The 15,382-nt window shown below is 39.9% G+C and overlaps 1 protein-coding gene across 5 annotated transcripts in view; it reads left to right on the top strand.

The window, feature by feature from the left end:
- Nucleotides 1–15,382, top strand: part of P4HA1 (prolyl 4-hydroxylase subunit alpha 1) — an 86,059-nt gene that overhangs the window by 34,789 nt on the left and 35,888 nt on the right. For 3 of the 5 annotated variants that reach the window (XM_089670734.1, XM_089670735.1, XM_089670739.1), the window contains exons 8-9: nt 4,167–4,343; nt 7,758–7,828. In XM_089670734.1, the coding sequence (XP_089526860.1) occupies nt 4,167–4,343; nt 7,758–7,828 (248 nt within the window). Of the gene's footprint in view, nt 1–4,166; nt 4,344–7,757; nt 7,829–9,283; nt 9,355–15,382 lie in introns of all 5 variants that reach the window. The other 2 variants (XM_089670737.1, XM_089670738.1) reach the window with 1 other exon arrangement.

Genomic DNA, 15,382 nt, shown 5'->3' with positions numbered 1-15,382 from the left:
GGGACAGGAAATAAAGGAAAAACTCCCCAACTTTAGACAGACCGCAAAAATATTATAAGAATTTTAACCTTTCAACACTCTACTGTGATAAATAAAACAATTCACTGTACATACACTTTAATGCTACGTAAAGAGCTGCATCCTTTATAAAAGTTCAGAAATACTGAACTAGACTACTAATAAACCTAATGAACAGATATGTAAAGGAAAACTAAGTACAACCCCAATTCCATCAATTTCAAAATTAGCGTCTACAAACTATGGTATATTTACTGGAATTTACTCAGCTATAGACACTGTACTTCTAATGGCAGTAATTCGTGGCTTATCTTGTGACAAATAGTGTGGCAGTCAATATGGCGCTAACACACTGGCTGGATGGGACACTAACTGACCTTGCTAGTGATGCTAATACAGTGATAATACTGTACTAATGACACTGGCTGGGAAGGTGTTAACTGCATGTCTAACACACGTAGTGTGTGCTGCTTTTACTCACAGATCTGGCTGCTTTTTCACCGTTAAATCAGATTTGATTTTAGGGAGAAGAAACAGCCAGATCGCTGTCTGTGTACAGAGTTTTTGTGTTTGTAAATGCAGAACTGTGTGCTGTGATTGGCCACAACCGATCAGCAGGCTTCAGCCAAAATCATTGGCTGAAACCTGCTGACAAATTCATGCTGTGTCCAATCACAGCACAGGTCAGTAGGAGGTGCACATTGGCACTCGAAATCGAAGTAGTTCACCACAATGCATGGGTACGTCCTGGTGCCTGGATGTGCTGCCTGCTCGCAGTAAATGTACTGTGGGCGGGCGACAAGTGGTTATAACATTTGATATGTTTTCTAATGTGAACAAAATATGCCAATCATTGCATTCTCTTTTTATGTACATTTTACACAGCATTCCAACTTTTGTAGAATTGTATACAGGCTTATCTCTCATTGTAACACAGAAAAAGTGGCAGTTGACTAGTGCATGACCGCCTGAAAAGTGGTTAATTAACCATTTCAATACCGTGCAATTTTACACCTTCCTGCCCAGGCCATGTTTCAGGTTTCAGCGCTCTCACACTTTGAATGACAATTGCGCGGTCATACAACACTGTACCCAAACTAAAATTTTATCATTTTCTTTACACAACTAGAGCTTTCTTTTGGTGGTATTTAATCACCGCTGGGGTTTTTATTTTTTGCTAAATTAACAAAAAAAGACCAAAAATTTTGAAAAAAAACCACATTTTTCTTTGTTTCTGTTATAAAAGTTTACAAATAAATAATTGTTCTTCATAAATTTAGGCCGAGATGTATTCTGCTACATGTCTTTGGTGAAAATAACCCAAATTAGGATGTATTTTTTAGTTTGTAGGAAAGTTATAGAGTTCACAAACTATGGTATAGATCTGAATATTGATCAATCCTGAAGTACTGACAGCCAATCTAATTTCTTGAGGTCCAAGAATGTCAGAACAGTACAGATATCCCACAAATGACCCCTTTTTGCAGAGTAGACAGTCCGACGTACTTCATAAGAGGCATGGCGAGTTTTTTGAAGTTGTATTTTTATGTCATAATTTTTCGGAAAATGAAAAAATGAAAAAAATTATTTTCACTTTTTTTTTTTACATACTGTCACCAGTGCAGTACAGCGTCATCATATAACTGGCATGGCGGTTAACAGGGACACTGACTGGTGACAATATGAAAAAGAAATATATATATATATATATATATTTTTTTTTTTTTTTATTATATTTAATTTTTTATTACATTTTTTTTTAAGTTTTTTTTTCATATTTTACTATGACCAAAGTAGTACAATGTTACCATAGTAACACTGTACTACTTTGGGGAAGTGATCAGTATTTTTTTTTTTTTACACAATTTGCTTATAGCAAAGAATTACTTTGCTATAAGCAAGCATTTACCTGAATGAAATCGATTCATTCAGCTTTTTTTTTTTTTTTTTTTTTTTTTTTTTGTGCTTAGCTGTGATTTGGTCACAGCTAATCACATGACATGTGCATGTGATTAGCTGTGACCATTCACAGCTAGGCACTAGTATACAATGGATGGCATCATGAATGAAGCCATCCATTGTATACAACTGTCATGTGACCTGCTGTGATTGGTCACAGCAGGTCACATGGTACCAGCAACGGGAGCTGGTACTCGGATCTGTCATCGGCCGTGTCCGAGGTGCACGGCCCGTGACAGATCCCGCTGCTGCGCCGCTCTGCATTACCGCAAACGGCGCATGTGCGGGAGCACGCCAAATGGCGTGCACCCGGAATGAAGAGGCACATCTGAAGCCGCCAAACGGCCATTGGCCAGGCGGCTAATGGTTAAATTCCATGCGGAGTAATATTAACTACAAAAATTTAATGCAATGTTGTATTTATTAGATCACATGGATCATAGAAAGGTTGACATTAACATGGTGAACATGTTGCAATCATAGTAAAATGAAAGAATTAAAATGAAAGAACCATTCGGCGTCTTCAAAAACTGCTGTATGGGCAAGAATTAGTCCATATGAGACAATAGTTTCCTTTCTGTATTCATCAGCAATAGAGTTCCATATATAACATCCTAGTGAAGAAAAATTCTTCTTGGAATGTTCCTTCATGAAACACACAATGAAACTGGATGAACTCCTAGGGATAAATCATGGAAAAATTATGAATGCAGAGGAAACAAGGGATAGTCATTTTCCATTCACCTAAAAGGATGCACATACTCAAATAGCCATGTATAGCTCTCCTTTACCTTCTTATTGGCTGTGCCATCATGAATATGTAATAGATGTGAAACCTTCCTGGATAAGCACCCCAGTTGGAAATGAATCCACAGTAATAAAGGATTCTAAAAGTGAATGGTGAATAGGATATCAGAGATACTGGAATATATGTAATGAAATAAAGTAATGTGAATTACCATAGAAGAGGTCAGAAAAAATTCCTTCTCACTGAAAATGTGAAAAAATACCCTATATTGTGAAAATCCAGGATAGTATATTTGGGTAGTCCAAAAAATCATGCAGGCATCAATATACCATAATATAAATACCCTATTAGGGTTTCCAAAAATTGCTCTTATTAGAGAATTAGTGCGGTTCCTATAGGTGTATAGGAGACATACGTCCCGTTTCACTAACCGTTTAAAACATAGTATATATTATATGCCAGCTAGAGTCCAAAAATGTCCCTCAGACTAGGGCTTTAGGCAAAACAACCAGCGTTCGGGATATAATTCCCATAAAAAAATTGTGGTCTAAAGTGACTCAGCCAAAACAGACTATTACTTGCCACCGGTGGAAGTGAGCTGTGTCTCTTAAATCGCCAAAAAGACTCCTTAGAACGGTTGCCTCGTCATATTCTGTATTGCCTCATGCTTATCCAAGATGGAGCTGCATTTTTTTGCTGCTTCTCCCCTTGTGGACACCGCACCCTATGAAGACGCCGAGCGTGATGTCATTACGTTGACGCGTAATTTTCACGGATATTAGGCATCCTTTTAGAGGGAGTCTTCAATCTAGTGCGCCTTTTCCATTTATTTGAGATAGTCTTCTGGATGAAGGAATCATTACAGAGGAGACCAGTGAGGAGGTTATCTCAAATAAATGGAAAAGGCACACTAGATTTCAGTTTCTAGGAGCCTTTTACCAACAAATCTGCGGTACATCGATGGGAGCACCGTGGGCTCCAGCCTATGCCTGTCTTCATTTGGGCCTGTGGGAGGAAGATTTGGTGTACACATCCATTCCCTTTAACCAACACGTGGTGAAACGGCTGAGATACATTGATGACGTCCTGGTTATTTGGGATGGTGACATGGGGCAATTGGAGAGTTTTCTTGTGAATGTGAACCATAATGATAGGAATATAAAATTAACCTATACAGTAGATAGTAAAGTAATCTCATTTCTTGGCCTTTTGATATCAATACAGGAGAATAAATTGACCACTAAGACATTCAGGAAGGAGACCGCAGCAAATACAATTTGGATGGCATTTTGTTTCTCTTGATGTTATCTCTCATTGTGCCTGATGTCTGTAGTAACTAAAAATGTCCTGTTTAGTAGGGTCTTTTTAATTCTAAAAGTACACTGGCATTCCTACATTTTTTATTTTTACTTTTTTTTTTTTTTTTTTTTTTCTTCCACAGACTCCTCGCAGACAAAAGAAACTTTTCTGCCGCTATTATGATGGAAACAGGAGTCCTAATTTCATTTTGTCTCCTGCAAAGCAGGAAGATGAATGGGATAGACCTCGCATTGTGCGCTACCATGATATCATTTCTGATGAGGAGATTGCAAAAGTCAAAGAGATTGCAAAACCTAGGGTCAGTAACGGTTTTCATGCATTTCTTTTAAAGGTTAATATTGTAAAAACTCAGAACAACCAATCATAAACCATTGAGTTAAGGATAGGATGCTGTAGTTTGGGACATACACCTTCTTTTTTTTTTTTTTCCCTATTCTTTTTTTCTATGGTGGGCCGCCAACAGGCTTATCCAGTAAACCATACAATGAGCAGATTTCACTTTACTCAACACTATTTATTGTGGCTTACTGCATATTTTGGAAGATGTCTACAGTGTACTGTATTTCACAGGCAGGCATTTAATTACGTATGTAAAGCCAAAACTTTTCTAGTGTTGATGTGGAGTCGGTAAGCATTTCTTAACCACCATACATATACAGTAATTATAGCTGGCTCTGTCCCCGATGGGTAGGTTTACAATCTCCATTTATCTCAGAGCATACAATATGAACACTTATTCGGGTGACACCTGTTTTAAGAAGGGTTTTCCTCTTACGTCTGTTATGTCTGTAGGGCAGGAAATGTCTCCAGTAGAACCATACATACATATACTGTTCATGCACTTAAAAATATGGAACTTCAATTACTTAGATTATAGCTGTAGAACTCCACAAACAAAAGGCTTCTTTGTCTATTTTTTTTTTTCTTGTCTACTGAGGGTCACAGGAAGTCATATAGTTGCCATGTACTTGCACCTACAGGAGAATTGGACACTGGCAAACAGGAAAATTGGGAGCCAATTAACCCTTCCTTTAGGACCCATTCACACCTGATCATTTTATGTAGCTCGTAAACTACATGGAGTTCTTTTCAGGCATATAGTGTTTTTGCCCCCATAGACTTCAATTGAAAAGCTTTAAAACACATGATATGAGTGTTTTTACAAGCGTTTTAATGCGTGTTTTATGGCTGAACAGGGAACTGGCTCCTGCAATAGAACCAACTGGCCTTGTAGTATTAGCGCCTGCATTATCGGTCTTCTGCAGCTCTATGTGAGGCAGAGGCATTCCTTAGGGACTTCAGTGTCCGCTCCGGGTTTTTTTGGACACCTGGGCTCAACTGGTTAGGACATTGGCTGCAGAGGCTCTAATCCTGCTCCAGCATCATCTGCTACAGAGACCTTCTGACCGTCCTGAACCCTTACATCAGACTTTTCCCTTGTTTGAGAAGGACCTGGATTCTTTGGGGTTACTTGGACACACCTTCTACTTTGGACATTGTGGGATGCTTAACACCTGCAAGATCTGGCCAGATAAGGTTTTGCCAAGGTCCAGTATTGGCTGCATCCTCTGTATCACTAGGTCCCTTGTCCTCAGACTGAAAGTGCACCTGTCAGCAGGTGGTGTACACTAGCTTTGTGTTGAATGTATCCCCTATGGGGGTATTTCACATCCAGGAAACTTCATAAGCCTGGTTCACTTGAAAATGGGTCCTTGTTCTGTGGCTAAGCTGCAGTCCCTTAAGCATGTTCTGGTGGATACCTTTCCTTGTTCTATTTCTATATTAGGTAAATGCTTATGGTGAGTCTGCTAAGATTTCTGTCCCCCCTCTTCATGACTGTTGCCACTTTTGAAGACAGAAGCTTTTTAGATCTACGAATTGTGGTGAAGGTTAGGCAGGCTCCACAGACTTGATCTGCTAGGCCCCAGGGATGCCTTTGGTTGTTAGTGGCGCTGTTTTCAGTTTCTCCCTCAGTCTCCTTTGATTCCTATCTCACCAGTCTGAGAGTGTGGTCTATTTCCTCATTCCTTCCTACCCTTGTGGGGGCCTCCCATGCACCTTTCCCCTTAAGTCATGTTCACTTGGTGGGATTGAACCCTTAACTTTTCTACCTGCCTCACCAGTCGCCTGTGTGCTATTTTGTGCTGATACTGTAAAACCTTCTGGTATCACTTGATTATCGTGTGTGTGTGTGTGTGTGTTTTTTGTTCTTTTACACTTGCTTCGACTTCAACACACATTAAAGCGTCTATGCTTTAGCATGCTTTTTTGATGTCTTACATGCTTCTACGATGATTCTATGATGCTTTAATGATTCTTGAATGGTGCTTCAGTGATGCTTTTTTGGAGCTTTAATGAAGCTTGGCAGATGCCCTGTAAGTATTTATCTCATACCTACAATGCTTCCAAATAAAGCGAAGCTAAAGCTGAATAAAAGCCTCTCAAAAGCTGCAGGTGCTGTAAGTGAGCTTTATCATAGACTTTTTTTCTATGGAGGCTTTGAAGATGCTTTGAAGCACCACTAAAGCGGCATGGGGTATAATATTTGAAGCAAATGCAATGTGTAAACAGGACTGTAAGCTAACCATTTCATTTAGTGACAGGTGCTTTGACTGGCATTCAGAGTGCTTTTAAAAAAAGCATGTCCAAGGCCATGTTTTTGAAGCTAGTGTAAACGAGCCCTTGGAGTTTATTGTTCCTCCTGTTTTGGTGGGTCCTGATTTATCCGCTTTCTTCAGTTTCTTGGTTCAGTGTTCCTTTCATTTGGAGCCATCCTCTTCTGGTTGTGACCTTTTTTCTGTTCTGGTTTTCAACATTAAAGTGATTCTACGCACCCTCCCTTTGGTTGTGTTTGGCAGTTTCCCCTATCTAGTAAGGGGCCCACCTCATCTGATTCAGGTGTTAGGCCAGCAGGCAGCTTCTGGGCTGTAGACAGTCCGCAACCCTCCTTGTGGGTCCTGTAAGTAGTTGCTCTTTTGTTCACCCCTCGATTGAACTGCTTTTGGATGTCCCAACTTTTATCTAAATTGGCGTACATGGGTCTCACTCCTGTTTCTGTTCATGTTCTTGGTACTACTTTACCACAAAACCAAGGCACACTTTGTAGAGAGCAAGTTATAAGGAGGCTGACATACAATCTTTCTGTTTGCCTGTGTTCATTCCTCCTGTAAGTGGCAGTATAACCTGACTCTGTTTGAACTACTTGTCCCTCAGTGGAATGTAAGAAAAGGGTTTACAGTAAGTACAAAATTTATTTTAGTCAGACATTTAGAAATATATACTGTACAACAAACCGTGCACTAAACATTCTAAATGTACAAGCAAGTATTCTAAAATAATAAAAAAGGACCAGATTTTTTTTTTGCCTTTTTAATGTGTATAGATTTGTGGTTTTGACTATATAAAAGGGAGAAAGTAGAATGTATTGTATATTCTTTTAGTATGAGACCTTCAAAAATGACTATTATTTATAGTTGTTGCACATTGGCAGATAAATCATACCGCATACGGGCTAGCTGGCAGTGTGAACCAGTTTTATGGAATAGGTTTTTATTTGACGTGTCTGAGACTGACTAGCCAACAGCCATATTTGCATAACCTTTTTCTCAATGTTCACATTACTGTATGTATACTGTGTACAGTGGACATCTGATTGGTTGGGTGAATGCTAGCTTATGTTTGTTACAACTCTTGTGATTGGTTGGCTTCACAGCTGAGGCGAGCCACCATTTCAAACCCTATCACAGGAGTGCTGGAGACCGCACACTACAGAATTAGTAAAAGGTAAGACTAAAATATTCCTAATCTTTTCTGTAATGCATTGCAAAGGGGCAAAGGGTAACTATCTGGAAACTGAGGTAACAGGATGGCTTTCCTGACACCTCTGTTTATAACTGAATGTTGCGTTTGGTGCAGAGCGATCCTTTCCTTTTTGTTGTGCAGATGTTTTTCAAATGCTTGCTGGTTTTCCTAGACATGCTATGCATTATTATTATTATTATTATTATTATATTTTTTTTTTTCTGCATTTAAGCAAGTGCTATTGATAAAATGACTTGTTTGCAATGCGTATGGACTTATTTTATTCAAAGTTACTAGACATAGAACTTATATTCAGTAAAGTGCTAATTCTTAAGTGCATATCTATAATTCCCTTTGTTAAAATAAAACTACAACACATTCTGGTTGGTTGTTGTAGGTGCAACACTTGTAAAGGACTGGTCAAGTGAGCTGTCTTTAACTAATTTGTATGCTCCTGTTTAGTAAACTCCCCCATATATTGCTGGAACAAAAAAGACAAGTCGGCTACCACACTCGGGTTAAAAATTTATAAGTAGCTGATACAAATTTGTGATAAAAAATGAACATAAATATAAAATTCGCAGCACTAATCTCAGAAAATCTATTTTCAAATTCTAAGTATACACAAAAATTTAAAATAATTATAAGTTCAACCAAATAATTCCTCTAATGTGAAATGAAAAATAATAAATTCAACAGAATAAATAAACAAATTTCTCACAAGTGTAGTGCAACTCTTCTTTTTAAACACCCATAAATTGGATACCTGTAAACCTGCTGACCTCTCAGTAGTGTTATGAATGGGACTGCTGGTCACTTAACAGTCTGATTTATAATGAGAATCAACGGTATGTACCAATAAAGAGGACATTATCAGTAGGCCACATTGTATCATAAAAGATTTGATTTAAGAGAAAATTTGGGTATTTCAGTAAGTGCTCTCCAGAATGCCTAGTGTGTGTGTTGTTGTTGATATTTCTTCTTTTTTTTTACGCATTTATCTATTCAATGCTAAATGTATCCCATCCCTTTTTTTTAGTTTTATCTTTGTTAACTTGTAATTACATTTATCTGCGAAGTGAAGTTTTAACCATTTAATTATCAGCTGTTTTATTACCTTTTACATAACTGAAATGATGTCATTTTGAACCTCTGAAATGAAAAAGGCATGTCAGAACCTTAATGGATTTGTAAAAACTCTGCACCATGAAGCGATCACTCTGCTTGTGTCTCCAATAAAAAGTGAAAGGATAATGTTCTATGGTCCTCATCAAATTTTTTTTTTCTTTTTCTTTTTCTTTTTTTTTTCTATTCTCTGCATTCATCAAGACATGGTTCCTTACATAAGATTAAATTTATCCAACCAATCAGAACCACTGGCATGGCATTCAGATTGCCTGCTCCCAAATTAAACCCCAGTCCTTTCTCTTTTTGTAGCTGAGACGGGCTACAGTGCATGACCCTCTGACAGGAGAACTGGTCACAGCACAATACAGAGTCTCTAAGAGGTAAGGGAATGTACCATGGACTTGTAGATCTGACCCCATAAGGGCTAGTGTACATGTGAGCTTTCTGAACATCTGTGTTCCACTAGCACGGTTCTCCGAGCATCACAGAGATAATGGAACACAGCAAATCTCCAGAGAACTGCTCACTGTACAACACACACAGAAATGACCTGTGTACACTGACTCTTGGGAAGACCCGCAACATAAGGTCACTTCTTGTTAACAGAGTATTACATTTCTAGCTGCTATACTGGATAATCTTTATTTTGCTATCCATCAGAAATTCTATACAAAGATTATTTTTTATATGTTACATTTTAGAACACTGTTGTAGAGTTTACAACAACTGCAAAAAAAAAATCCGGCACATAAATTGGTTGGACAGCTTGGAGGCTACAAACTCGGTGTTTGTGAGTGGCTATAGCTAAACATTCTGGACTGACTAATGCTATGGCTGATGCATGTTTTACATTTTATATATATTTAACCATTTACAACTTTAGGATATATATTTAACAAACCGTCAAGCTAGTCTGGTGCTTCTTGTGTGTACCACTGTGGTGTTTTTGTTTTTTTTTGTTTTGTTTTGTTTTCATCTTTTTAATGCTGTCTTGGTTTCTGTTGACAAGTTTTTCCATCCTTCAGGGCCTGCTGACCATTGTCTACCAAATGTGTAACTCTACAGCAACACAGGCAGAAATAAATGGTTTTTCTTTTAGTACCGTAGAGATGAGTTAGAACCCCTGTCAGATTTGTATTTCCATCTATGCCTCTGGTACAGATGTTGTGTTACTTCCTGTCTGGTGACAGCAGGTAGACTGTTGTCAGCAGGACCGGAAGTTGGAGTACATCGCTATAAAGAAGTCCTGGATAGCAGTAAAACCCCAAAAGAGTTCCAATCATTTACCACCCTATTTAAAACTAGAAAGTTTGAGGTTGGATATACACTTTGAAGCTGAACTATATTTTACTTTCATTGGCCCAAACTATTTCCTTTGCTAAGTAATGTGCTTGCTGTCAGGGCGGTATAAACAATATGTAGCATTAGCTACATACAGTATAGTGTGCTGTGTTCAGTAGCTGTACAGGGACTTTTTCACATCTGCTGCCAGAACAAAATTGAGTCAGGCTGAGCACTGTTCATCCATTCACAGGAAGCCTTGTACTTTATCAATGAATACAGATCTTCCTCTGATTTGGCTAATGTGGAGAGGTGGGCAGATGGTGTCATGAACTCCAACCCAGCCAACCAGAGGAAGCCTTGTATTCACTGAAAGAAAAAAAAAATACTAGGCTTCCTTTCAATGGCTGAGCAGCCCTCAGTTCGACCTTCTTCTTCTTCTTTCTCTTCTTCTACTTTCTTTCTTTTTTTCAGAAGCAGATTAAACTGTATGCAACATCAGCTGTGTTCTGATAGCAGTACAGGGAACAAACAGTGCTAACAGCTGGTGCATCTGTTGGTAAAGGAAATATTTGGACCCAAACAAACTATTTTAAAGTGAAAGTAAACATGGAGTTTAGGCTGTAATTATCCAAACTCGTGTGTGATATTATTTATTTATTTTTTTTCATATTCTGAAGATTTAACTATTCTCCCATTAGAGGTTATTATGTTGTGATCTAAAGCTGTTGTTAATTGCTGTGCCATTTCTATCCATTTTGCGTGACCGTTCTGTTATACAACAATCCAATATAGTAATAACTTCTTTTGTCAGAAATATGATTATGTTGGAATTAGCCTGTACTTCTCCATTATGTTAATCATATTACAGTACTGAACTGAATTATTTTGCATGAGTGACTATTGCAGTGCAAGTAGCACAGGATACATGTACTGTAATAGTGAAATTCGTGAATAGCAGCAGGATAAAAAGACAGAATTTAGTTACTTTTTGAATTCTAAAAGGTATTAATAAAGAGGCTTTGTCAGCTTTTTCTTAAGGTTTCAGGTTGTGTCAATAGGGCAGTGTCAAAAAAGCATAAAAAAGGTACCATATGCTTGATACAAACAAGAAATGTGCTACTCTTGAAGTTTGTTTATATATATATTTCCTGGGCCTCCTCACGTCCGCCTACTACGGGTCAGCTCCGCCCTCCCGACCCTCCAGGACAACCCATAACTATCCCATAAATCAGAGCGAATCCCCCACTCAGGTGTTCGTTTTTCGTCCTCGCTCCAGACACTTGTTGAAGAGACAGACCTGGATAGGAGTATTTCAGACTCTCCTGGAGGTCCGGTCAGTCCTTCACTAAGGGACCCAAGTCAGACGCAGGGCAGAATGCCAAGCCCACAGAGAAGAGCTTCTGAAGGTTCGCCACATCAAACATCTCAGGTAGGGGGAAGATTGGCCCATTTCAGACATGTTTGGACCTAATCGGTGACGGACGAATGGGTTTCGGGTGTTATTCAAAGAGGGTATCAGATTGAATTTTCCAGCAAACCTCCGCAGGTTCATTTTGTGGAAACCAGAATCATCTCTTCCCAGGAAAAGGCTGCTTATCTGTACAATTACGTAAAAGAATTGTTGGCTGCCAAAGCTATTGTTCCAGTACCGGCTTGGGAGAGAAGTATGGGGGTATACGCCCCCTTATTTCTTAGACCAAAGGCATCAGGCGAGTTCAGACCAGTATTAGATCTCAAATTCCTGAATTCCTTCCTAAAACCTCCAGCTTTCAGGATGGAATCAGTGGACAAGATTATCACAATAGTAAGAAACAATGATTGGATGGCATCTGTAGACTTGGCAGATGCGTATCTTCATGTACCCGTGGACCCAAGTCACCATCGCTTTTTAAGATTTGCCGTCAGGGGCGCTCATTTTCAGTTCGGTGCCTGCCTTTGAAAATGTTCTTGGAGCTGTACACAGTCCAAAGATTGTCAGTAGTTATCGCACTGTTTAGGAACAAGGGTGTTAAGATCTTCCATTATTTGAACGATAGTCTCATTTTAGGAGGCACAAAATGGGAAGTGGAGAAGCACGTTTCCCTAACTTGCAAAACCCTCAAGCAGTTTGGCTGAATAGTCAACATTCGTAAAAGCCATCTTGAACCTTTTCAGAACCTGGAATATCTGGGTGTCCTCTTCAAGAGCGACCTGGGTCGGGTATTTCTTCCTCTGAGGAAGAATTCAGAGATCCAGAGTTTGACGAGAGCTGTAATGAGGCAGAAAATCTTATCAGCAAAGGAATGTATGCAGTACCTAGGTCAGTTGTCCTCAACAATTCCAGTAGCCCCGTGGGCAAGATGGCATAGAAGACTTTCAATTCAACTATCTGCAGCAGTGGGACCACCATTCCCTAAAACAAGGTATTCTCATCCCCGCTTTGATTGCTCAGTCCCTGAGATGGTGGTTGAGAACGAAGAACTTAGCACAAGGTGTGCTGCTCCAACCACCTGCTGCGGTGAATGTGACAACAGATGCCAGCCATTTGGTTTGGGGAGCCCATTGCTTGGGTCAACAAGCTCAAGGTCAGTGAAACCAGAGCCCTCCGACAGCCTCCAATCAGTTGGAGCTTATGGCGGCTTGTGGAGGCTCTTCAAACTTTCCTACTACTGCTTCAAGGAAAAGCCGTAAAGATTTTGTCAGACAAGAAAACAGAAGTAGCCTATGTGGCCTATCAAGGGGGCATGAAGAGCTTGAACCTACTGAGGATCACTGCTCAAATTTTTTTTTTTTTTTGGGCAGAACATCTGACATCCATAACAGCGGCATATCTTCCCGGGTCCTAGAATACCATAGCAGATTCTCTAAGTCAGAAATTCTTCAACCACAACGAGTGGTCACTCAGTCTGAGCTATCTCCAACCATTCTTCAGCCAATGGGGGACACCGATGATAGATTTGATGGCCTCAGCTGTGAAAAAAGGGCGTCTTCCATACTTGTTGCGTTTTCGAGATCTGCAAGCTCTAAACCAGGATGCCCTTTCAAACCCCTGGAGCTTTCCCTAGTGTACATATTCCCCCCCCATCCCTCTAATTCTTCAGGTGTTACTGAAGATACAGCAGGAGAGGGTCCAGGCAATAGTAATGCTTCCATTTTGGCCAAGAAGGCCCTGGTTCCCTTTGGTATGGAGAATGAGGCTAGAAGATCCAATTCCCCTGCCACATTGGGCAGATTTGTTGATGTAGAATGGGAAACGACACCCATACATCAGAAGATTGAATCTAATGGCTTGGAGATTGAAAGGGGATGGTTGAAAGAAATGTGTATTTCAAAGTCATTGACACCTTGTTCAACTCAAGGAAACCGTCTACAAATTCCACATATCCGCATGTGTGGGGAGCATTTCGTGAATTTGCCTTGACGAATGGCTGGGATCCTATCTCTCCATTATCTAATGTTTTTTGGACTTCCTCCAAAAGGGCCTGGATAAGGGTCTGGCAATATAATTCCTTGAGAGTCCAAGTATCGGCCTTAGCAGCTCTGACCCAAAGAAGATGGGCATTACATCTTTTGGTGATTCGCTTTTTGAAGGCCACAATGAGAATCCGTCCTCAAGTGAAGACCTACTTTCCAAAGTGGGATTTGACCCTGGTCTTCAAAGCTTTATTGGGATCTCCTTTTGACCCTCCATTATCCTGTTCAATGCATTATCTTACTTTAAGAACAATTTTCCTAATCGTTTCCTCAGCAAGAAGTCTCCGAGTTGTGTGCCTTCTCGGTGAAGGAACGTACTGCTTGGTCTTTCCAGAGAGAGTGGTTCTCAGGACAGTACTTCTTCTTTTCTTTTTTTTTTTTTCCCCAAAGTGACCACGTCTTTCCACTTGATGAATGGGAAGTCTGTATTTACATCCTTTATTCCTGAGGAAACTGAAGAAGAATGGAAAAAGCTAGATCTAGTTTCACCCCTTAGTCTACCTAGAGTGCACCAGACATGTCAGAAAAGTGGATAATTCCTTGGTCTACCCTTCAGGCCCAAGAAGACGGCAGGCTAGATCTAGGGTTCTCTCGGCCTACATTGTTAGGACTATACAATCGGCTTATAAATTCTTGAACCTTCCTCCTCCAGAAGAAGTAAGGGCTCAATCAAACAGGGGCATGGCGGTGTCATGGGCTTCTTATTTGAAAGTCTCGGCAGAGGTGGTTTGCAAGGCTGCTAGTTGGAGCACTATAAACACTTTAATGTGCCATTTACAGGATGGATGTACCTTTGAGGGATTCTGATGACTTTGGTTGTGAGCCATTAAATGTCTTTGCTTAGCAGTACATTTCTGGTCCTAGTATTTTTTTTTTTTCCCTCCCATCTGGAGGTATGTATAATTTTACACACACTGCATCCAGAAAGTATTCACAGCGCTTAACTTTTGCCACATTTTTATGTCACAGCCTTGTTCCAAAATGGATTAAATTGATTTTTTTCCCTCAGCATTCTACAAACCATATCCCATATTGACAGCATGCAAGGAGCTTGTTTTGAAATCTTTGCAATTTACTAAAAATGAAAAACAAAACCACATGTAAATACTGTAAGTATTCACAGCCTTTGTCATGACTCTCAAAATTGAGTTCTGGTACATCCTGTTCCCACTATTCATCCTTGAGATGTTTCCACAACTTGGAGTCTACCTGTGGGAAATTCAGTTGATTGGACAAGATTAGGAAAGGCAAAAACCTATCTATATAAGGTCCCATAGTTAACCGTGCATGTCAGAGCACAAATCATGCCATGAAGTCCAAGGAATTGTCCGTAGATCTCCGAGACAGGATTGTATCAAGGCACAGGTCTGGGAATGGGCACAAAAACATTTCTGCAGCACTGAAGGTTCCAATGAGCACAGTGGCCTCCATCTTCTGTAAATGGAAGAGGTTCGGAACAACCAAGATCTTCCTAGAGAGGGCCACCCGGCCACAATGAACGATTGAGGGAGAAGGGCCTTAGCCAGGGAGGTATCCAAGCACCCGATGGTCACTCTGAAAGAGCTCCAGTGTTTCTCTGTGGAGAGAGGAGAACCTTCCAGAAGAACCATCTCTGCAGCACTCCACCAATCAGGCCTGTATGGTAGAGTGGCCAGATGGAAGCCACTCCTT

Source organism: Staurois parvus, unplaced genomic scaffold, assembly GCF_062004578.1.
Source record: "Staurois parvus isolate SC_StPar_1 unplaced genomic scaffold, SC_StPar_1.0 ptg000094l, whole genome shotgun sequence".
Lineage (NCBI taxonomy): Eukaryota > Metazoa > Chordata > Amphibia > Anura > Ranidae > Staurois > Staurois parvus.
The sequence above is the reverse complement of the archived record's forward strand: the minus strand, read 5'-3'. Positions and strand labels throughout refer to the sequence as shown.